The sequence below is a fragment of the Centruroides sculpturatus genome, unplaced genomic scaffold, assembly GCF_000671375.1.
Source record: "Centruroides sculpturatus isolate CEXI.00-Female unplaced genomic scaffold, Cexi_2.0 scaffold1376, whole genome shotgun sequence".
Lineage (NCBI taxonomy): Eukaryota > Metazoa > Arthropoda > Arachnida > Scorpiones > Buthidae > Centruroides > Centruroides sculpturatus.
Window position 1 is genome coordinate 76,515 of NW_019385822.1, and position 23,690 is coordinate 100,204.

Sequence of the window (23,690 nt, forward strand, 5' to 3'; positions counted from 1 at the left end):
CCGAATCACTATACATAACTTTATTTATTTCCCCCAAACATATTTATGTAGCTAAAATTAGTTTTAACTAATGTTAAAAGTTAAAACTAGTTTTATCTAAAATCAAAACATGTACAGCAGTAAATTAACTAGACAAAACCCGTTTTGTCTAGTTAAAACTAGAATTTACTGCTAGTCAAAAATGAATTTGAGTTAGAACTAGTTTCAGCTAGACAAAACGGGTTTTAACAAAGACATTCAGTATAAACTAGTTTCAACTAGTTAAAACGCGTTCTAACTAAAAACGCGTTTTGACTGTAACAGTAACACTAAATTTTAATTAAAATTACATTTTCAACCATAATCATGGTCTTACTCAGGCTTTTGACCAGTACAATTCAAATATGGAATGTGTGGAACATGTTTAAAATTATTTTAAAATACCGAAACATTTAAATGCTAGAAGATAATTTTTAGTTGTATGTGCTACAATAGTGATAAAAATATCCCTACACCACAAACAATAAATAATAAGATATAATTAATGTTGTAGAAAAGGTAGCTAAATGCTAGTGTTGCTCAATTTTTTCATAGCACCACCTCCATGCAGCATCCTTTGTGTTAATACAGTTGCCAGCCAAACCAGTCTTGTATATTCTAATGCTTCCAGGCTGCATAAGTGCTCTACCTGGTGTGACCGTCTTACCAATTTGGCTTTATGGATTTAGAGTAGGACACCTACACACGAGAACCTTATATCTTAGTAACACTAAATTTTAATTAAAATTACATTTTCAACCTTGTATTTCAGGGTCCGTGGCATAGGTGGCTAGATTATCATTCCTGGTAATTCTGTAAGAAGTTGTTTTATTTCTGAGTAGACACCACTATGCAAGTGGAGAGGGTTGTATATCTCTGTTGGATGGGACTATTTTTAGATTCTTTGGGCTGTGTGGCAAATTTACTGTGTCTAAATCTTTACATATATGATAAATCACATACAGTGGATGTCTGAGTCTGTTTCATTTGAAGGAACTAAATAGATATGCATTTTCTGGGATTAAAATATATAATCAACTGGGCTTTTGGAACATAATTATCCAGTTTTTAAATGAGACTATCATCATCCAGTAAATAGTTGTGCAAAGATATTCAGTATATTTATAAACTGACAACAGGTTTAAAAATAATCTGTTCTCAAAGCAAAAGAATGAACTATTATTGACTATTTTCAATAAGCTAAAATAGTATTAATTCATTGTGTTTTCATTTCTAAACTGTTTCATCCATAGTTTTCTTTACATAAGAAAGAGAGATAAAGGGCTTCAATAATTTTAATCCCCAGCATTATACTAAAAATTTATTATACTTGTAATACAGTGATACCTCGGTATACGTCTGCTTTAGAATACATCCAATTCGGAATATGTCCTGTTTGGACGAAACAAATTTTGCTCGGTATGCGACTTTTGTTTGGTATACGACTTAATTCAATTATACTTGCCATCTATGAACAAGTAGCACTATCGATGTATTAGACCAGACTAGACACTCGCAGTGCCACAGTTTATAACTTTGTTAAAGTTCTTTTTATTTTAATTTGTAAGTAAAATGTTATTTTTATTAATCGTGAATTGCAAAAAGGCAACAGAAAAATAAAAAAAATGACTAAAATCACAATGGAACTGAAAAAAAGATTGTTGAGAAATATGAAGATGGCATGCATGTTCGAGATTTAACTGTTGCATACTGTATTCTGAGAACGATGATACCGACAATCGTGAAAAATAAAGACATTATTAAATTTGCTAACGTTGCGAAAGGGGTTAAAATCAATTTCTAAACATAGATCGAAGACATTAGATCATGTTGAGAAATTGCTTTTGCTTTGGATAACTGAAAAACAGTGTGCTGGCGACAGCGTATCAGAAGCAATTATTTGCGAGAAAGCTAAAAAGATACATGCTGATCTCATGAAAAATCAAGCAGGAACTAGCCAAGAAAGCGAGGTGTTTAAAGCTAGCCATTTTTTTTACATGAGAACAGATTAATCATTTTTACATTACTTCTTATGGGAAAGGTTGGTTTGGTATACATCCTATTCGGTATAAGTCCAAACACCAGGAACGGATTAAGGTCGTATACCAAGGTTCCACTGTATTTTAAAATATTACTAATTTTGTGACTTGATTTAAGATAAAATGAAAATATTTTAAAATAAATAGTCTGATAAATAAAAAATTCAATGATTATTCAATGATTAAATTGTCAATTTCTTTCTTGCATGATTTGTTTCAAACGTTCCACACAAGTACTGACATATAATCAATCCAACTAATAGATTTAGTACTGCAGACTGATTCATTTCATCAGCATTAAATGGGTAAGATCAGTGTCTGTGACTGGAACACTATTTCATATTGTTACTGTACATAAGTTCCACTGAACTGATTATATGATATCAAATAGTGCATTGAAAAAGTTTTAACTTCCTTAGATACATCTCAAAACCCAATGATTATATTAAAGCTGAACTTCCTTAGTTTTTAAAGGCAAGTACAATAAGAAAACAACACTTGATATACTGTACAGATTAATGCATTTTCACTTTAATGTGGTTCATTAATTAGTTAATTTTCATATTACAAATTACTTGCAAATAGTTCATTGGTCTTATTCTCACTACAACACACAATTTACAGAATTGGACCATGTTATATTGAAAAAGTATGTATCAACCACATTAACCAAGGACTATCTATAAATAAAACAAAGCAAAATGCAGTTCTTAAATACTAATTAAGTAAAAATTCAAAGATTTTAAGTTAAAAGAACTGAAAACATTATCTGTTCACTTAAATTTCAATTAAATCCTTTTTGCAAGGGTGTATTGATATTAAGTAGTATCATTAGATCATAACACAATGTCTTTGTAGTAAATAAGCTTAATATTACCCTTTTCTTATTATTTCATGATGTATTTTATTTGCATCATTTGAATATTGTATAATTATACATATAAAATTACAAAAATAAAGACTAATACAAAACAAAATTTTATAATATAGTCTATTCTGGATTTCTAAAATTTTTATTTTTACAAGTATCCAATGCCAGAAAGATTTTTAAACATGTTTGCATAAGGCAAAGAAGAGCAAGCCTATAAAGAAAAATTAGCTCTGCCGATGTAGACTGTGTTCCAACAGTTGGAATAGACTAGTAAAAAAAAAATTTTTTTTAAGTCTACAACTCTTTATTTTTGTATTTTTATAATATACTCCACCCTGAATTTTTTAAATTTTTATCTTATAATAATTATATAAATTCTTCTAATCTTTCTCCTAAATCTTGCTTATTTTCAGTTCTTAAATGTGGTTGTTGAAATACAATTAAATGATCATAAATTTATGAATACCCTGTTACAAACCAGTCTTAACCATTAAGTTATACAGGAAAATTGAAATTTAATATGACAAAACAGAAAAGGATGAGAAGGAAAATACACCTGTAAAAAACAAATACAGCTGCTAATAAAAAAATAAGGTGTCATTAATGGATGTTTGAACCTTTTTTACATGTTGTGAAACTTTACATAAAAATTATCAAACTGAATCAAAATGGGAAAATAAAATAAATTTTTGGAGTAAGATATATGCCAAAAAGTTTTTTTTCACTAACATGCACATTATGTTTGTTTAAAAGACTATTTGAGAGTGCTGGTTACACAATGGATGGGTTATACATGAATTTTAAGTTACAATTACAAACTCACACACTTAAGCTGCTGCTCTGTTGATGCAAGGTATATAATGAGACATGTTATGCAAAGTTTTATTTTGTTTCAGCAATTTTCTGTAGGGTATATACAGAAAAATACATTAGTAGTTTAGTGATGTAATTTTCAACAAAAAAATACAATAGCAGCATTAATCATTATTAAATTATAAAGCTATTATTACTTCTATTGATATTTGCTCACAATATTTTAATATTTTATTGATAAAAAAAAACATCAATAGAAGCTAATGTTAAACGTGATAATACTAAAAAACATTTTCAAATAAATGTTTAGTATTATCACATTTGTATTGTAATTAACACTACTTATTATCCAATTTTTTTCAAAAACTTCATGTTTACTCCTTATGTTTTGTTACATATAAAACAAACTAGTGTCAAGTGCAGTAAAATTTGGCATTTTAAAGCTAAGTTTTTAATTGTTTTTTGTGTCTATGTGTCTTTCTGGTGTCATTTAAAAAAATTTATTTACTATATTCTTACAGTAATTTTAGTTCTATATTTAATTACAGTATAAGCATTACAAATTATGAATGCATTCTCAATTTATTGTTGTCTAATTTTGAAAAGTTTAATCAAACCTATTGTTTTTCTTTGATTCAACTGGCTGATCTTTGTATAGAAATTTGATTATTATTAACATTTAAGATCAAAAACACATATGTGATGCACAAAGAAACATGCAAATATTATTCAAACTTACTATTCATGTATAGTAATTTCAAAACTCATGACTATTTTACTGGTTTATTAAGATATGTAACTGTTCTATAATTAAAGCATATTATAAATACTATATATTACAGAATTAACATTATAAACAAAGTCAATGTTTTATTAGGTAGATATCATACAATTATCAAATCAAGACACATGCAATTCACATGCATGTTTGAGACTTGAAATTAGTTTATAATATACAGAACTGAACAGTAAGTAGGTCATGGTTGTCAAATATGGAAATGCTGCAAGCAGTGGTGCCCACAGACTATGAAAAATGGGGCACAAACTATAAAAAAGGGCACCATACATTATACAAGGAGCTTCAAATTCTATGTTTCAATGTTGTATGTGCTCCCACAAGGTGACACTGGTTGCACTCGAGCTAACTTGGCCTTGAAAACAAGAAATGGGGTTTTGGTCAACATTCGACAAAGTTTCATGAGTAAATGGACAAATATTGTTCATTAGTTTATTTTATATTTGCAGAATAGGCTAGAAGTCAAATTTTCTTTTGTTTGGGTCCTCCTTCGAGATTAGGAAAAGGCAGTCAAGATGACAAGGGGACACATGTTCCAATATACGGGTACCCCTGGCTGCTAGATATGCTATTATGTAAAGTAAAATGATTTGTACTTCAATTAAATTAAAAATACATTTTAAGAATCAAACAAACACAAATGAGAAATATTTGGATCTAATGTTTTCAGTCTCACTGTTCAAAAGGTTATTTCAAGTGTTTTGTTGTACCACAAGACATGGTGGTCAAACAAGTGACTGTTCTCTGAATGGGAGATGACATAAGATGGCACTGTACTGTTTAACATGACTGTTATAGGTAAGCATGTGGAACAAAACTATCTTAAAAGAATCATTTTTATTTCATATATTGTTTTTATTGGTGATGGTTTTGATTAGTAAAAAACTTTAATCATGTACAGTAATTCGTATGATTAGTATGTAATAAAAATCAAGACATTTTGTGATTTTATTTATCTTGGGATGCTGCAACTCTGCAATGCTTATCACGAGCTTCTGGAACTGAACAAAGATGTTTTCAACACTTAAAAACTTATTTGACATTTAAAAATAATTGTAAAAAACATTTTTATTTCCATTGTAATAAATTTCATTTAATATAAAACAAAATTTGAAATGATCTCACTCATTTTTTCACTTTAAAATATTTTAAGAATTGCAAAACTAAATTCTTTTCATATTCTGTAATCTTTAGAATAAAATCAAACCACATAGAAACCATAAATCACATCAAAACCTTTAATTCTAACGTTTTGTGCTGTATTTAACAAACATTTTTCAAGTAGAGCACAAAAAATAATAACAGAATAAATCCAATATATAATAAAACATTGAAGAGTTTTAATCTAATTTTTATATTATTAATAGCATTAAAATAGTCTACATAAATATTTTACTCTGTATAAAATATGTCAATATCTTAAATGAAAAAATGTAAGTGTTGATTGGAAAAGTTACAGATTACTACTAAAGTGACATAGGGACAATTCTTTCAACATTAACAAAATGTTGAAAGACCTGTCTATAGGTTGAGAAAATTGTCAATAATTAAGTCCATTCTGTCAATATTTGTTGACAGGGTGGACTTAATTACGCATGTATCAATACAAAATAATTTAAAGTTGATCTGAAAAAATCTTAAATACTACTAAAAACAAACATATTTAGGAATAATTGAAATCTTAGTACTGAATATTCTGAGTTTAATATAAAGAATTCTGAGAAAAATTTATCTTCATTTCTAATATTTTTAGAAAGTGACTTTATAAATCAGTAAAACAAAGTCAAATTTTTATGACAAAATTTATTTATTGTCATAAAAATTTTTAAAACTGCAATTTGGTTTTATTTTCCGTAAATTGCAATCACTGGGGGCACACAGAACAAAGTTTAAAATACACAGAACAAAATTTTATAGTAATCTCATCAAATAACTTTGCTCTATGTACCCATTGATTGCATTAAGTAAAATAAAATCTAAAAACTACATTTTAAAAGCTTTCACGATATAATAAAATTTATTTACAATCTTTAAGCATATTTTGTCATATCAAATCTTCATTTAAAGTCAAAATAGTATTTAGATTTTGATTATTTTAATCATCATAAAAAAAATTACATTCATTAAACTGCACTAACTTTTATAGAACTAAACCTGACTGTATTTTAGTTATTTTACTTTAAAATTAACAAGGATATATAATTTTCCAAAAGTAAAATTATCATAGTATCCAGAATATTAAGTCAATCTAATCTTTCTGACTATTCAAAGTTGGAAAAAATAACTTTAGTTTGGATATTTATGTTCAAAAGTGTAACTGTTATTCAAATTTCTATTATTTTTTCATCACCACCTAATATATTAGAAAAATCATAACTGATTATTATGAACAAAGATGATTATATAATATATACTCCACTGAAATGTAATATTGAATTGATTAAATTGGGAATTTAATGCACGATAAAATTTATAAATAAATAGTCATTATAGGTAAATATTATATGAATAAAACAAACATTCTTCAATAATTTAACTAAAGCACAATAAAAATCATTTTTCTCTATTTTTAGATTAAAATATTTAAGTATTTCACAAATTAGATTCATCAGAAATAATCTATACATTTATGTAAACAAATAAAATATAAATAAAAGTTAATATTTTTTATATAAAACTATTTCATTGAAACATTAGACATTTTTAATACTTTTATTTAGAGATGGTAAATTTTTAAAAAAAAATCATAAATACTTTATTAATTAACTGTATATAATAATTCATTATTAATTTAAATATGTTCGACTCAACCGATGTGCATACAAATGTCTACCGTACTCATTTTTAGTGATTTATTAGACAAGACTGCTGGAACATATCCAAGAAACATTTCTTAGTCCTAAGATAATTTTGTTGACAAACATAATTTAATATCAAGTATTCAAGCTAATATTTTATATCATAAGACAATTTTGTCATTAAATTTAATATATAATACCACAAATTTCATATTAAATTTGATTATATTGGAAAGAAAATTTGAACAAGATTTAGAAATAAATCAATAAAAGTTTGTTGTTAGATACCATATCAGTTACTATAATTTACAATTTTACTCTCATTTAAGTGTTATTAGGATGTATCCTTTAAAGAAAATCGGGATATTAAAATATTTAGAAGTCTATATCATGATATGCAACCAATTTTTAAATATATTAATTCTTAAAAAATATCTTCAATTTTTATTATATTTTTCCAATACACTGATAGAAATAATGAGAGATTAAACCAGTTAATATATAGGTTACTATATATATACATACATACACCACTTAATAAATAGTGCATAATAAAAATTCACATATGACTAATACCAAATAAAGCAGAATGAATTGAATATGAAAAAAGGAGGAAGGGGAGAAAATTAGCACAGAAGAAACCAATTCAATTTACAAAGGAAAAATAAAATTATGCATAGATATTAAACTAATTCAATTGGGTGGGGATAAGATAAGGAAAGTATCCAATAAACACGTGACATTTGTCCAGGATTCTATATGTCGCCCTGGCAACAGCAGCGAGTGTAGTCTAGACAATGGCAGAGAGCTCAGACCAGCAGACGGCTCGACCTACTTTCACTGCAAAGCAACCGAGTTCAACGGAGCAGCGCTACTTCATTATCGATCGCGTTCATCCAATTGCCTTCGCGCTATCTTCTCTTGTAATGTTCATTGTTTCACACCTGATTGATGACCTTTAAAAGCAACTATATTGATTAACTATCAATTAAATTATCGTTTACGGTCAAAACATAAACCCTCATAAAAGAAAAATCTATCCGAATAAGTTTCTGATTTCTTTGGAAATTGGAGTCCGTGAATAAACATTGATCCGGGAAAGATCCGATTTCCAGGATCCGAGTGAGTCATGGCTGACTGCTAGAATATTCCCGAGTGACCAAGTGCTCAGGGTTTGTTTTTCGCTACGACCAATGATGTAGTAATAGGGGAGGAAGAAAGATCGCATCTTAGATAATCCGCTCTCCATTAAGAAACGGTAACCATAGCGACACCTATCAGTTAAAGTTGGGATTTTTTTTTTCCAAATATATTAAAAAAATTTTTCTGCGAAATTAAGAATTCTATATTAGCCCTTTTCATTATTATTATTACTCGGAATTCGTGTATCGTCGCAATAATAGTTCTAGAAAATTGCATGTCGTATCGACGTGTTCCCAATCGCAGGCGCCAGAAATTCTACGAGTTTTCTGTAACGACCAGAGGCGGGATGTGACAGTTTACCCCCGTCACGTGACCGTAGTTTAGCATTAGTCATCGTGTGCTGACCGCACAATGAAATAAATCAATATTAAAGTATTTCGAAGCTGGCCGACTCTCGATAAGATTAAAAGGGCGAAACATCTGTAAAAACGTCCGATCCCTCTGTTACTAGGCGGTTTTTAAGACCACCCAATCTCTGTCAAGGTCACCGCTGCCGCAAGGGTGGGGAACTATAAATTCGTGCGGACTAACATGTAGTCCAACTTCCTAGCGAATTCCCTGATTAATCGGTTCTGCCATACAGAAAGCGAGATTGCCTGACCCATTTAGTAATCGGTAACGTTATTGGTGGATTGGGAAGATCGTTGAGAAAAGGTTGTAACAGCGTGTTTTGTATGTATATTATATCACCATGGTATTTTCGACCAGCTTTTTGGATTTGGAGCCGCCCCAGTAGCTGGCATGTGGCGCCAAAGCACGGAACTATCGATCTTTACCATTTCGACTCTGTGCTAGATATGAGATTGTGTGAACGGTCACTAACCCGTGACTTCTATCTCATCCTGAATCATACCGACTTCCCGATACTATCAGGACCCAAATGTACCCTAACGCGATCATTTTTATGTATTGATGGCGTCTGAATATCATCCATAATAAACAGCTTCAATCAATACTCCACATAAAGCTAGTCTAAGAGGTATCCTTAAGAAAATAAATTCTTTTATTTATGTATAAATCGACGCGAAAACCGGCAAATGATTCTTATCCATAATTCTTGTCACGAACTTAATCTCAAATCTTCAAAAAAACAAAAAGTCCCGTTAGTCCGATGATAAAAACTAGAAAAACAAAAAATCGCGCACATCAATAAGCTTTAAGTAATATAAATTAATAGTTTTTGACATTTTGAAGAATTTCTAAATTATAATTTACGTTTTATTAACATAAATATTCCATTTTTCTTGTTAGAAAAAGCATTCACCATTTGATTTTCAGTGCCTTAAAGATCGGAGGAACACACGAGGCCCTATCGCTTATTATAGTAATCAATAAAACTAAATGGAGACCCAGATTTTTGTAATGTAAATCGCTAAAAATCTATTTAGACAATTTTTAAAATTATAATGGGAAATTTTCCCGACGAAAATGACTTAAAAATTGAATATATTCTTTTAAAAATATATATATATTAAAAAATATAATTGTATTTTAAATTATTATAAATTGCTTAAGAATATCTTTCACGAGATTAATTTGAGTATTTAATAAATAAATAAACGTCAAAAAATAATGGTAAAATAAACTTACGAGGTGAATCACCGCCGGACGCCATGACGCTAAACAATCCAAACCAAACCAACTCCTTGACTGAACAACCGGCGTTAAAGACGATGCTATATATACTGTTAAAATTATATTAACTATTACGAATTTTCTTATTATATTAATAATTTTTATAAAATTTAAATTATTTTTAATATAATTTTAACGATATTTATCAGTAATATATAAATGACATTTATAATAATCCTGCATACAATCATGTGATTCACGTGACCAAAATTTCCTTCGGGTTTTGAATCACATGATCATTCGTGTAGTGTGTGATTCTATTCCGAGTGTGTTTTAAGTGAAAATATATTTTTCTGTAATAAATTTTATCGTGATATAATTGTACAGTTAAACTACTAAAGATGAAGAAAAAGGTTAGTTTTTATTATAAATTATATATATATTATATATATATTTTTAAATAAATTTTAATGAATAAGTGTGTATGTATTGTATTCTGTGTGTGTGTGTGTATTCACGAAATGCATAAACTATTATTGATAATGGTCAATGCCATTACAAAGTAAACTACTTAATTAAAGTGCTTGTTCATTATGTAAAGAACACAAATATGAAATATTATAATTATCTGATTAATTCTGTATAGAGAATATTTAGGAATTATTATGTTTAGAGATTGATTAAATATGTGAAATATTTTCAAATAAATTTGACGTTAATTATGAATTAACAGATGTATTATGCAAAGAATAGATTCTCTCCTTTTCATGGCCAATTCTGCTTTATTATTATTTTAGTTTTAATTGTGATTAATATCTCACCTTGCATTTTCTGCTAATCTGGTGTTATTTATACTTATGTTTTTGTTGAAATGTCAAGTTTAAAGTAAATGTTATAAATTTGTAATAGCAAATGTAATGTAATTAATTAATGAATTTTCATGGTTTCAATAATTAGAGCAACTTACAAATCAATTTTCTTTTTCTTATGTAATAATTTTATATCGATTTTATATGAAGTACGTGGAATTAAAAAAGATAGGGCTGTAAATGAACTGTAAAGATAACTCATATATTCTGTATATGCATACTATAAGTAGTGTATTCATAAAATATACTGCTAGTCTCTTGTTTCAATTTCACATGATATATACAATAATGTTTTTATGCACGTTAGATTTGCATTTCCATATGAATTACTACAAAGTAGATACAAACTGCCAGTTTATTTTTTTGTGACTATTTATCAGTTCATTAAGAGTTGAAAATATCTCAACTATTGGCAAACTTTTGTTTGTTCAACCAATCAATTCTTCACAACTAGTGTTCAAAATCTTTTCAACCAATCATATTTAACTCGATTTGTATCTAAATGTATCAAAATGTGAAAAAAATTTTGCTTTGGTTAATGTATGTTTGTTTATTGTGGTTTTTATGACAGTTTGGATTTAGCTTTAGTGCAAAGCTTCTTGTATATAATTCAAATGAATAAAATTTAAAATATTTGAATTTATATATATGTGTGTGTTTGTAACATTTACTATTCTGTATTCTGCATTGACTTCTCTCATATCTAATCATTCTATATAGTTACATTTTCAAACAAAAATCTTATAAAGCAGTGGCGTGCCATCATTTGAAGCGGTGGATGCGCCACTTCCCTTGTATTTTCTAAAAAATAAATACATATTCATTTTAATTATATGAAAATAATTGCACAATATTTTATTATAACCGCATTATTTATCTTATTACAAATTTCTATACTACACATGAAAAAAAAAAGATAAGATTGCTATTGTATATTCGAATATTAGTGGCGGAGTGGAAGCACTGTATCATCAGTATCGAAAAAGCCAGATTTGCGCATGCGCTTTACAGAGCACCAACCTCACCCGGTTTAGCTGGTGGAAGCCTAGGACCTTGGGTGGATGCTACACATATACCGCATTCAATTCTATCCAGGACCGGTTCTGGGCTGTTAGCCGCCTGCCTGCTAGATATTTGGCTGCCCTCGCCTGATTACGTGAATCACGAGTAGATTTATAACATACCAGTAAATTCTTATCGGTTATGTTATGTTTTTATGATAGTTCTGTATAGTTGACAGGAGTTTTAAAAAATCCATTAAAATATTTGATATTTTTATTCCGCTCTCCAATTTTATATTACTCATGGATTTCAATGTTAAACCAGTGATATTACGATTTCGTATATCTCATTTCTAAAGGGATGTAGAAAAATATGTGTACAATTCTTGTATAATGTTAAAAAATTAACTGTTACTTTACTTTGACAGCATCATTTACAACTAAATTTAATGAATGAGAGAGATGCACGAGATACAGAAAAAGCTCTAGAATTTATTTTCCTTAAATTTACGATTTATGTATCCATTGTCATAAAAATTTGTCATCCCACTTTTTTCCCAAGACTACAAATATTCGAGTACAAAGTAACCTCTTTTGACTTATTTCTACTTAAGTAGTTAAATAATTAAGCGATTAGGGAATTGGGGACATAAACAAAACCCTGATGAAAGAGCCAAAATTTTACTTAAACAAAAGCTTAACCAAACCATCTCTAGCCGAGTACAGTGGAGACTGATTTCTTCGTATTATTAATGTAATAAAGACAAATTTTTCCAGTTCAATGAGAGTGACTGAAAAGTTGTAAATTTTGGAAATTTCTGAGGACACTTGGTTCTAAAACAAATTAGTTAGAAAACAAATGACTATTAAGTTTAACATATTTAGATTTTTACAGCTATGGTGAGAAATGTTTAAAATCTACAACAGCCCTGTTGCGTCCTTTGAGATACACTAGTGATGCGACAAAAGAGGCATTTGACATTAACAGGTATTGGCACCCTTGGCATTTGGCATGCATGCACGCACTGCACACCTACCAAGATTGTCTCTGATTCCACTTGTAGGGAGCTATTTGACTAAGTGGTTAAGATTTAAAGAGTAAAGAATATTTCATGTTATTTTTATGTACGTTTCATTACAAAGCTATATTTAATTATAATTTTCTTTAAAAGTATATTCATACAATTGAAGAATATTTTGTACCAGGTATGTATATCCACCACACATTTTATTTCACCAAGTAAGTTTTTATAATTTTATTTTTAATTTTAGCCCTTATATCGTGGCTAGCGATTCGGAATGTAATTGCGATATTGAAAATTTATTTTAAAAAAGTTTTGGCTCGAGATCATATAATGAAAAAGAAAACATTATTAAAAGAGAAAGGCCAATGCCTAAGTTAAATATAAACGCTTCAATAAAAAAATTTGTTCGATATTTTCACGATAAAATGGCTCTGTAAATGCATAAAAATGCATTTACAGAGTGAAATTAGTGTGTGGAATAAGAATGTCTTTGACAATTTAGCTGGCAAAAGACACGAAAAATCGTCGATTCTTTCGTATTTGAAGCAATTTGGAAATCGAAGCGGAATAGAATTTAACATTAGTAAATAATATAAAATAAATATTGAAAATTGTAACGAGATAATTATGGGTAATAGATATATTATATCTAAATAAATAGATGTTATATGTTTTTATCAAAGCAAGAATTGGCATTTAGAGGGCATAGGGAATCTATTGAATCTAATAACAGAGGTAATTATATTGAACTTGTTTATTTATTAAGTATGTCAGATAAATATTCTATTAAAAATACATTTAGAGAATTAACTGATTGCCCCTGGAAGTCGGCTTGTTACAGAAACACAGCTTCCCTATAATAAAATGTCACGGCATGCCACTGTTATAAAGCATTTAATGTAAAAATTACATTAAAAAAACAGCATTGGTTAATTTGATAGCAATATTAAACTTTTATTGAAATTTGTTCTTGTTCCATAAACTAAATTAAAGAATACAATGAAAAACTAAAAAGTTCTTATTTAGTTTTCAGTAAATATAAAAATTTATAAAGCCTCATTTCCTATATATAATATGAAGCTTGCTACTATAAATAGTAAAGTTATTAGATCACAATGTGAAAATCATGATAGATTGTTCCCAAGAGTTGTAATTACTAAAGATGATGTCATATCAGATTGTCATGTGAACTGAATATTTGCTAAAGTATAATAATAAACTATAGTGCTATCTTGATTTATGCAATGTCTGTTGACATAAATTCGAACATGACTGATGAGTCACATAAATGGCATTATGACCAAATCTTATATATATCTTTTCCCTTATTTAAATGAAGTGAGCATTACAGTTAAAACTTTATAGATAATTGTATTATTATGTATTCATATATAATAGTTTTTAATTATTAAATCATCAAATTCTAGTTATTATAATGATAAAATTACCAAAAAAAACAGCAAACAATGTTATATACATTTAAACAGATTTTTTTATGCATTTTAAACCAAAAAGAATTTACATCCTGTAAATTTTGATAAAATTATTATAATAATTATATATTGCAATTAGAAAAAATATTAAAAAGTGATTGCTTGGTATTAAAGATCCAAGTATGAATGTTTTATGGAAGGATATTTAATCCAAATGTGAAAATGATATCAATGTTAAAATTTTAACAAATTGTCATTACTTGAGATAAAAATTTTGAGGATATGTTGCAATATTGATAAATTTATATAGTCATGTGATATTGAATTGAGAACTGAAGACCTAATTGATAGGAATAACTAAAATGGTAAGTATGAGAAGTCAAAAAGAAGAGAAACATCTCTCAACTTATTTACTATAGAAAAACATTAAACATGATGTTTCAATATATATAATCTTTACAGAAACAATAAATTTAGTTATTGAAAAAAATGTATAAGTTTGAAAAGGTTTAAAAGCTCAAATTACACCATCTGAATCACTTTTATAGAAATAAAAAGATACTGTCAAATAGCAGATATTTAATAAATTTTTCCTGTCATGTTTTAAAAGTCAAGATATCTCATCTCCTAAGAGTCAGATTTTTGAGATTGAGGTTTAATTATAAATGTCAGAATAAGTTAATTAAATTGAATTAGTGATTATATAAGTTACTTTTTTGCAAATAAAACAATAAACTGTAATTTGTTTTCTCTCTTAAGTAATTAAAATAGTACAGAGCTAAACTACAAAAATCAGCAACGAATTGCTTAACTTTTCTGGCAACATTTGGTGGGGCCATCTGTTATATTTTATTATTAAAATCTTTTTTATTTAACTATTATAAAATGGCAAAAAGTTTAATTATGATTGTAGAGATGGGTTTTATAAAAAAATTGTAAATGCTAATAATGAGTAAAATCATCATTAATTAAGTCCAACCCTACTGGAGATACACATGATCCCTTTATCTCCTCTCCTCCTTGACCTTAAATCATCAAAATTTAATAGCATTTATTCCTCTAATAAACAAATCTACCTGCAAAATTTCAGAAATTTTCCACGAAAGGCACGAGTTATTAAGGTTCAAAGAGAATTAACAAAATCCTGCCACGTGCGCACACAAACAAATATCCATACATATAAAAATTATCCCTAAATTTTTTTGCATTTCTCAATGTTTCAAGGTCCCCTGAGTCCAAAAATATGTTTTTACATTTTTGTAAGCTGGAAAGTAAAAATGCCATTTTTATAAATTTTATACATATTTACTATCATTAGTGTAATAACAAGTAAGACTATAATCTATTAGATAGATCACTGTAATAAGTTATATTAACTTTTTGGATGGCAGAGAAAATAACTAGTCTATTTGTTGGGCTGCAATTTGAAAAAATTGTAGACCTATAAATTTCCACTGTTGTTTGTCTGTCTGTCTTTCTTTAATCTCAAGAATGGAGTTAGATAAAAGATGACACAGATGTGGAAATCTTAGGGACAGGTGGCTCCAATTAACTATATGATGCAAACAGGAAATTATGGTATTTCAATTCAAAAATTTCCCCAGAAAGGTGTTAGATAGACAAAAGGCACGACTCTATTAAAGGAAAAGTACGATGTAGAGGGGCAAGCCACTACTACTATAATTTGTGGTGGAGATAATATATTTTAAATTAAATAAATGAAAAATATGAGTAAAAATTGCAGCCCATGTAAATAAAACTTATTTTTAATCACAACTGTTTTATTTAAACCAATAGACTAGCTATTCTCCCTGTCATCCAGAAATTACATCACTAATAAGTCGTTTTAATAAATTATAGTCATAGTAAACTAGTGATAATAAATAACAATTTAAAAAAAATAGGACAAGAAACATTAATTAATTTATATACATAATAGTTTGCAATAAACATAATGTAACATGCCCATGCCCAAACATGCCCATATATCCACAGGTGATTGTCCATAATTTATCAAATTCACTAACACAATGCTTTAATGTAGCAAAACTATTGTGATGTAATATGGAGAATCTTAAGGTTATCTGTGTTTAAAAGATAATTTTTGAAAAGGTATAAGTTATGTGATAAGGTGGGTTATATGCCAATTTTAAACTGCAACTTAAACTCATCAAAGTAGCTTTGTCTAAAGTTACTAAGAGCATCTTTAGGAAAATGTAAAAAATTCTGTGTGTACTGCAGACGTATTCAAATGCCATAATAATTTTTCATAAAAGTACAAAATACACATATATACATCTTGCCCTTAGTTTTCTCCTGTTCACTTTCTATATTTTCATTCATGATTGATTGTCATTCCATAATGGAGTTTATACATTTTTCTCAATATCTTGATCATCAATTCTTTTTGTCTCTTTGTCCTTACTGTTTTACATTTCTGTATATAATTAATGTAAGATATTTTGTTTTGATTTTTCACTAAGATCTCTTCTCTTTGCTAATCAGAAACTTTACCAGCATAATAAATAAGTCCTATTATTTAAACAAGGCCTAAGTAGACAATATATACACAGAAATCTTGATGATTATTTTATTCTTCTAAACTCATCAAGGTCAAATCAGCCAATAATCTTTATTCATATCATTGCCCCATCATCAGAAGAAAATCAAAAAATTAATAGAAAATGATGGACATAAATTAGGATCGATCAGAATCATATAAATCCATGTCTTCATCTATTTTCAAAATATCTTCGTTTTCAGTAGATTGAAAAGATTTCTCTCTCAAGTGCTTCAATATTATTATTGTTTCAACAGTTTTTATTCATTTGAGAATCTGAAATGCAATATAAATAAAAAGTCATCTACATACTATTTTTCTTATTACTATAGTTTTTTTATTTATATGGTAAATCAGAAAAACAAAATTTAAAAAGTTATTCATATATCCACAGGTGATTGTACACAAAAATGCAAATATTTGCTAACATCATCTGAAATGCTCAAAAGATTTTAAACTACTATTGGCATGTTTATTATGATAAATAGAATTAATTTTTGGCTTGGCAGTCAATGCATTAAAGCATTGGTTCCCAACCATTTTTGACTTGCTTACCCCCCTTTGCAGCCCATTTTCACTAAGTTTTATTTCGCATGACATTTTGGTCAATTATACAGCACTGTACAATTACATGTCATTATTTTTTATTTAATAAAACTAAACATTGAATACTGTAAAGTTGCCAAATGCAGAATCTTAATACTCTTATAATATATCTGCCATTATTAATTTTTTTTTTTCATGCACCTCTAAACCACCAAGCACATACCCAGGTATACCCTCAGTTGGGAATCACTGTATTAAAGCATCATTTGAAACACTTTCCTTTTCAGGTTTGATCTGTATGTGCGAGTTTTATTTATTTATTTATTTTTTTGTTTTTTTTTACATTTATAATTTAATCTTATCATTTTAAAATTTGTTATATATCAATTTTTATGCCATTTTTAATGATGCAATGTAAACTTCATTATTTACTATAAAATATCAGAAAATTTAAAAATTCTTTTTCAACAGTTTAAGTTTTCGCCACAAAATATGTATGCAATAAATATTTACAATGACTATTTCACAAGAATATATTTTAGGTAGTATTTATCATAAAAACGGTTAAAACATAATAGTTTGTTTCACTATATATTCATTGCAATTTCATTCACACAGTTTTTCATTTTCTTTTAATAACAGATGGTGGAAAACAGACTTCATTAATATTTTTGAAAATATTTTTTTCATGTGTTATTTGAGACACAAACCATGCATATTTTAACATGTCACAAAATCTGGCACACTCAACTAGTTGTGAATTAGAGATTGCATTTTAATAGCATCTTCATGATTTTTATAATTAGCTATTTCTCTACTGGTTTTAAGAAAATAGCTACAATTTTGTATTATTTTGATAAAATTTTAAACCTATCTATAAAAATAAACATTGACCTAGAGCTTTGTTTTCAAATTTAGACACAAGTATTGACTTGTTTTATACTGTAGGACCAAATTTGTTACCAGTTTCTCCTAAACAGAGCAACACTTTGGATATGAGCTTCCCTGAACAGATTAAGTGACCAAAAAAAAATACAGGTATCACTTGGTTTACATTGATTCACAATAACGCCGCTGCACAATTCATCGTTTTGTGGTATAATTCCCTGATTTTCGTTTCAGTGTTGATGCCTGCAACATACTGAGCCGCGACATTGTACATTCATTAAAACAAAGATTTTTATTGAATATATTTATTTTTTCTGTTTAATATTATTGGGTATGTATACATTTGCATTAAATTAATATTAAAATACTAAACGTTTAGGTTCCCACAAATCAAGTTATTAAACTTAATAGTCCAATAATTGTCGTTCGAATCCAGAGTGCTAACGAATGCGAATAGTTCATATCCCATATCAGTTTGTTCAGGAAAACACCTTACGACACAGTAGCACTTCCGGCGATCACAAATTATTAGTGAGACAAAATCTACTTCTCATCAGTCAGACAATATCTAACTCTTCTTAGGAAGACAAAACCAACTTCAATTTTCCGCCCAAACTGACCTTATATATGAGCTATGGTAGCCAGTGGTCGACCAATCAGAATCTCCGCTCGTCTGTAGCTCTCTGTCGGATTATCATATCCTTTTAACTATGGAAAGTTTGAGGGATAAACTTTGTGAGTTAGATAACAGTTGGGAGCAAAGTGCAAATGTAAAAAGGAGCATCATCGCATCCATTTGACCATATTCCGAAATTATTAATGAAAGAAAACAAAAATCTAAACAATTACAAATGGATACTTTTTTCTGAAAAATGTAAGAGATCTGAAACTTTGAAATATTATTTGTTTTTCTTAAGATTTTTTAATAAAAACATTTAATTTTATTTTATCATAAAATACATTTTTTAAAATTAAATTTCTAATATATGTATTTTGTATTATATTGTATTAATAAGCAAAATTATTTGCTTATTTTTTACTTATGTAGAACCTAACCCTATACCTTGCTATAAATATGGGTTCATTTTACGCCAATTCGATTTGCACTGGCTTTTGTAGGAACGGAACTGCAGTGTAAACCGAGGGCTACCTGTATATATGTATTTTTTCAATGACCTTAAAAATTGAATATAACAAATTTAAACACAATAACATTAAATTATAAATGTAAAAAAAAACCTTGCATTTGGAGATTGAACCCAAAAACAAAAGCATTTCATGTGATGCTTTAACTAATTATGCCAAACTGTGAATTTGTGTATTATTTTTCCATATAGGTATTAATGGTTCTAGAAAGACTTTTATTGCAATTTTCTTGAAATGACTGAATAGTGGGTCTTGCAGTTTACCATTGGTAGAGTATAAGTACAAGTAAATACAGCACATCTACAAAATTTCATCAAAATTGGTGATTACAAACTGCTGGGTTCCCCCTGTAAGTAATTAAAAATTCTCTCATTTCTCATTTGTTGTCAGTGAGAGTTAATTTGGCAGAAGATGTTATTTTCAGTTATTTTCTTCCAGAAGGTTCTAAACTATTTATTATAATTATAATTATTATTTTAGATAAGAGATGGCAGATAACGCTTACCTCTAGTACCAAATTTATTTGTATTAATTATTTGATTATAGTCATATTATAGTCTGAATATTTAGGCAATCGTTGGATTATTATATATTCTGAATTCTGAACTCATGGTTTGTTAGAAAATATTTATTTTGCATTGATAATGATCATAAATTTGAATGGATACTGCTGAGGAAGTTGCCTAGATGTTAAGAAATACAGAATAGTTTCAATAAAATTAAGGAATATAGTATATGAACAGAAAAAAATGAAATTTGACTGTATAATTAATGAATGCTAATGATTATAATAAACACTTGAAGAAATAAAAAGAAGAAAAAAATCATTATATTTGACAGTTGGGTCAAAATACTGTATTTAATGAAATGCATAAAAAAGATCTTGAACTCCAAGATTTTAATAATTTGATATAATTAGTATTGTTTTTCAGGAACTACAACTTCTGTAGAAAAAATATTTTCACTCATGTCAAAAATAAATCAAAATTGAATATTGAAGCCATAAAAGTTCATCTGAAAAATATACTTTGTTTGACTATACAAAACATTCTATTGATATAACCACCTAACTATTAGATATATTATATTGATTTGATCATTTAATTTGATATTATATTTTAATAAAAATATCATTCTTTCATTATTAGATTTTTAAAAATAAAATGTTAGAAAAATTTACATATTCTTTTTAATTTGCCAAATCAATATCAGTAATAATGTACTATCAAATTGTTGATAATGCCCTCTATATTTCTTGATGAATTTTAATAAGAGAGTGCCTATATTCATCAGCTGCACCCCCTCTGTCCTGTTTTGGTGTCAAAAGATTATGGTCAGCCTGAATATAAAAAAATGCATTTTTTGGATGAGTTGTCTGACAAAGGATAAAAATGCTTTTATTAAATCACTTCCTTTCTGTTTGACGTTTCTAGTAATAATAAATGTCAAAATAAGTGTGAAATCATTAAAATTATTTTTTATTTAATTGTCTTAATTTTAGCTTAGTTCAGCATAGAATTTTGATTAGTAATGACATACACTGCTTAGAGTTGGATTTCCTAATGTTGTTATGTTTTTTGGATGGATATTGGAGATTTATCCAAGCATTATTTGATGGATCTGAGTCGCCCCAATGTAGTAGAGATCGTATGTGAATCTGCTGTCTTTTATGGGTATGTTGTAAACACTTGGGACCAGCACCATGTTCAGGGAATCCTTATCATTTCTCATTAATCTATAAACTGTAGGGTTTCTTATTTTGGTGATACTGTGATTAATGGAGTTGCCTCTCTTTAAAAATGTTCTGTAGGGGAGTGGCCTAGTCCACAATAAGGCATCCAGCTTGAAGAATTCCTCCTGGGATGTCCCTTTGCTTTTTCTTGGAATGAATCAATGAAGATTTTAATTGTCCTACATTAGTAACCAAATCTTGCATTGATGGAAATGATGTAATCCAATTCTGTGTTTCTATCCCGAGCATCTGTGCAGTGTGTATGCTCTCTCTTCATCAGCACTCAGAATGCTGCTAGTCTACAGTTCAGAGAGTCATGGGAACTCCAAGGAATGAACAGAGGATTATAGGATTTCCTATGAATGCTCATGAATATGCTACCACTCCTGAGTGTTGTCATAATATGTAGAAAATGCACTTTCCTATCACTTTTCTGCTCCAATTCTAGCGTGAGACCATATGGGTTGTTATTGATGTCATCTATAAAATTTTGAATGATGGGATGCATTTTTCAAATTATAAGAACATCATATATGTATCTAGCATACAATTGAATGCTGGAAATGTTAGTAAATTTTTTGTTGTTTTCAAGGTTATTTTTGTGTGGATTTATTTATATTTGCAATATAGCTCTGATTTAATATTATACTATTTTTGTTCTTACTGTTTTATTATTATTTTAATTTACAGAATCTAAATTTATTTTATAAGTTACCAATTTTCAGTACTATAAAACAGTTACTGCATAATGAAATGCATTGAATATTATTTGAAAGTAAATTTTGCTAATATGCTGAAATTTTGATTTTAGGTGCTTTTAATGGGGAAAAGTGGCTCAGGTAAAACAAGTATGCGGTCTATTATATTTGCAAATTATATTGCACGTGATACTCGACGCCTCGGTGCTACTAGTAAGTAGATTTTAAAATAATTATTTCAAATTTAATTAATAATTTTTTACAGTTAATTTAATAAATACATTTAAACAAAAAATTCTATATACAGTCGACCCCCCTATAAGATATAGATACGTTCCATTCTTTAGGAATCCGATTTCTTACTAATCCTTCCAATCACAATCCGACACGTGTCAAGTTTACGGACTACAGCTGTTTGAAAGTTTTTCTTCCATAAAATTAATCGATTCTAGACTAATCCGACTCAACATTTCCAAAATACGTATATTTTTTTTGGGAATAATCCGTATAAACTATGCTATAAACAAAAAATTGTAGGATTACTTACCGAGTGTGCACCGCCATTGCTAATGCTTGTTTTCGTCGCAGAGCGTCCCTTCGCGACGAAAACAAGCATTAGCAATGAAGAAAGTTTTCTGATAACTTATTTTTCTGCGAAAACTTCGTTGAACTTCGAAGACATCATTAATATAAATAATTTTTATCGCCGTTGAATAAGAAATGTTTCTTTCACAAGAAATGTATAAAATTACACTTAAATTACAAATGTATTAGACTTACGGTAGCTAATTTACATACTGTACAGACGATAGTTAGCGTAAAATCTCCGTAGCGTAACGCCACGCGGCGGAAAAAATATATATAATTATAATAAAGTTACAATAAATTAANCATACAGTATATAGAAATTACTGTATTTGCTTCAATAGAAATGGGTGACCTCTAGCAGAGGTGCTATGAATTACAAAATGGCAAAGATAGTGGGTATAGTAAGAAGATTGCAAATGGAGAGCAACAGAGCAAAATCAAATACAGTTGACCCCCCTATAATTACGGTCCCTATAATTACGATTCCTATAAAACTATGAAAAAATTGTGACCAGTATCCGTAAAAAACAGTAAAAACCCCCTATAATTATCTCAAACATCATCGGGCAGCCGAACTACTTTCCACGGCGGGAAAGTAGTTCGGCTGCCCGATGACGTTTTACATAATTATAGGCGTTTTTTTACTTTTTTTTACGGATACCGTCACAATTTTTTCGCAGTTTTATAGGAATCGTAATTATAGGGGGGTCGACTGTAATATTATGTTAGTGCAAATATAATTGTGGATTTTGTCATTTTAAACTTTATTGCTTATTTTGCTTATTTTAGAATAAACATATTTAACTACATTTATGTAATATATCATATTAAAGCATAATATTCACTCTAGTAATTTATACTAAAATGTTTTGTTTTCATTGCTTATTCTTGTTTATTTTGGGCTGTCAAATTAAAGATGGAAAAAAATCAAATTTGAACAATTTTATTATGAGAGTTTAAAATGGGATGTAAAGTAGTGGAAACAGTTTACAATATCAATCAAGCATTTGTTCAGAAACTATCAATGAATATACAGGTCAACATTGATTTGAAAAATTTTGTAATGAAGATGAGAAAGATCACAGATATCT

The 23,690-nt window shown here is 28.4% G+C and overlaps 2 protein-coding genes across 2 annotated transcripts in view; one reads left to right on the forward strand and one right to left on the reverse strand.

The window, feature by feature from the left end:
• Nucleotides 1–10,223, reverse strand: part of LOC111642345 (putative uncharacterized oxidoreductase YDR541C) — a 55,099-nt gene extending 44,876 nt beyond the window's left edge. The window contains exon 1 of the mRNA XM_023388680.1: nt 10,129–10,223. Within this exon, the coding sequence (XP_023244448.1) occupies nt 10,129–10,153 (25 nt within the window). The 5' untranslated portion in view covers nt 10,154–10,223. The remainder of the gene's footprint in view (nt 1–10,128) is intronic.
• Nucleotides 10,224–10,371: 148 nt separating this feature from the next.
• LOC111642347 (ras-related GTP-binding protein A) overlaps nt 10,372–23,690 on the forward strand; it is a 48,150-nt gene continuing 34,831 nt past the window's right edge. Inside the window, exons 1-2 of the mRNA XM_023388682.1 lie at nt 10,372–10,526; nt 22,125–22,224. Coding sequence (XP_023244450.1) covers nt 10,515–10,526; nt 22,125–22,224 — 112 coding nt within the window. The 5' untranslated portion in view covers nt 10,372–10,514. The remainder of the gene's footprint in view (nt 10,527–22,124; nt 22,225–23,690) is intronic.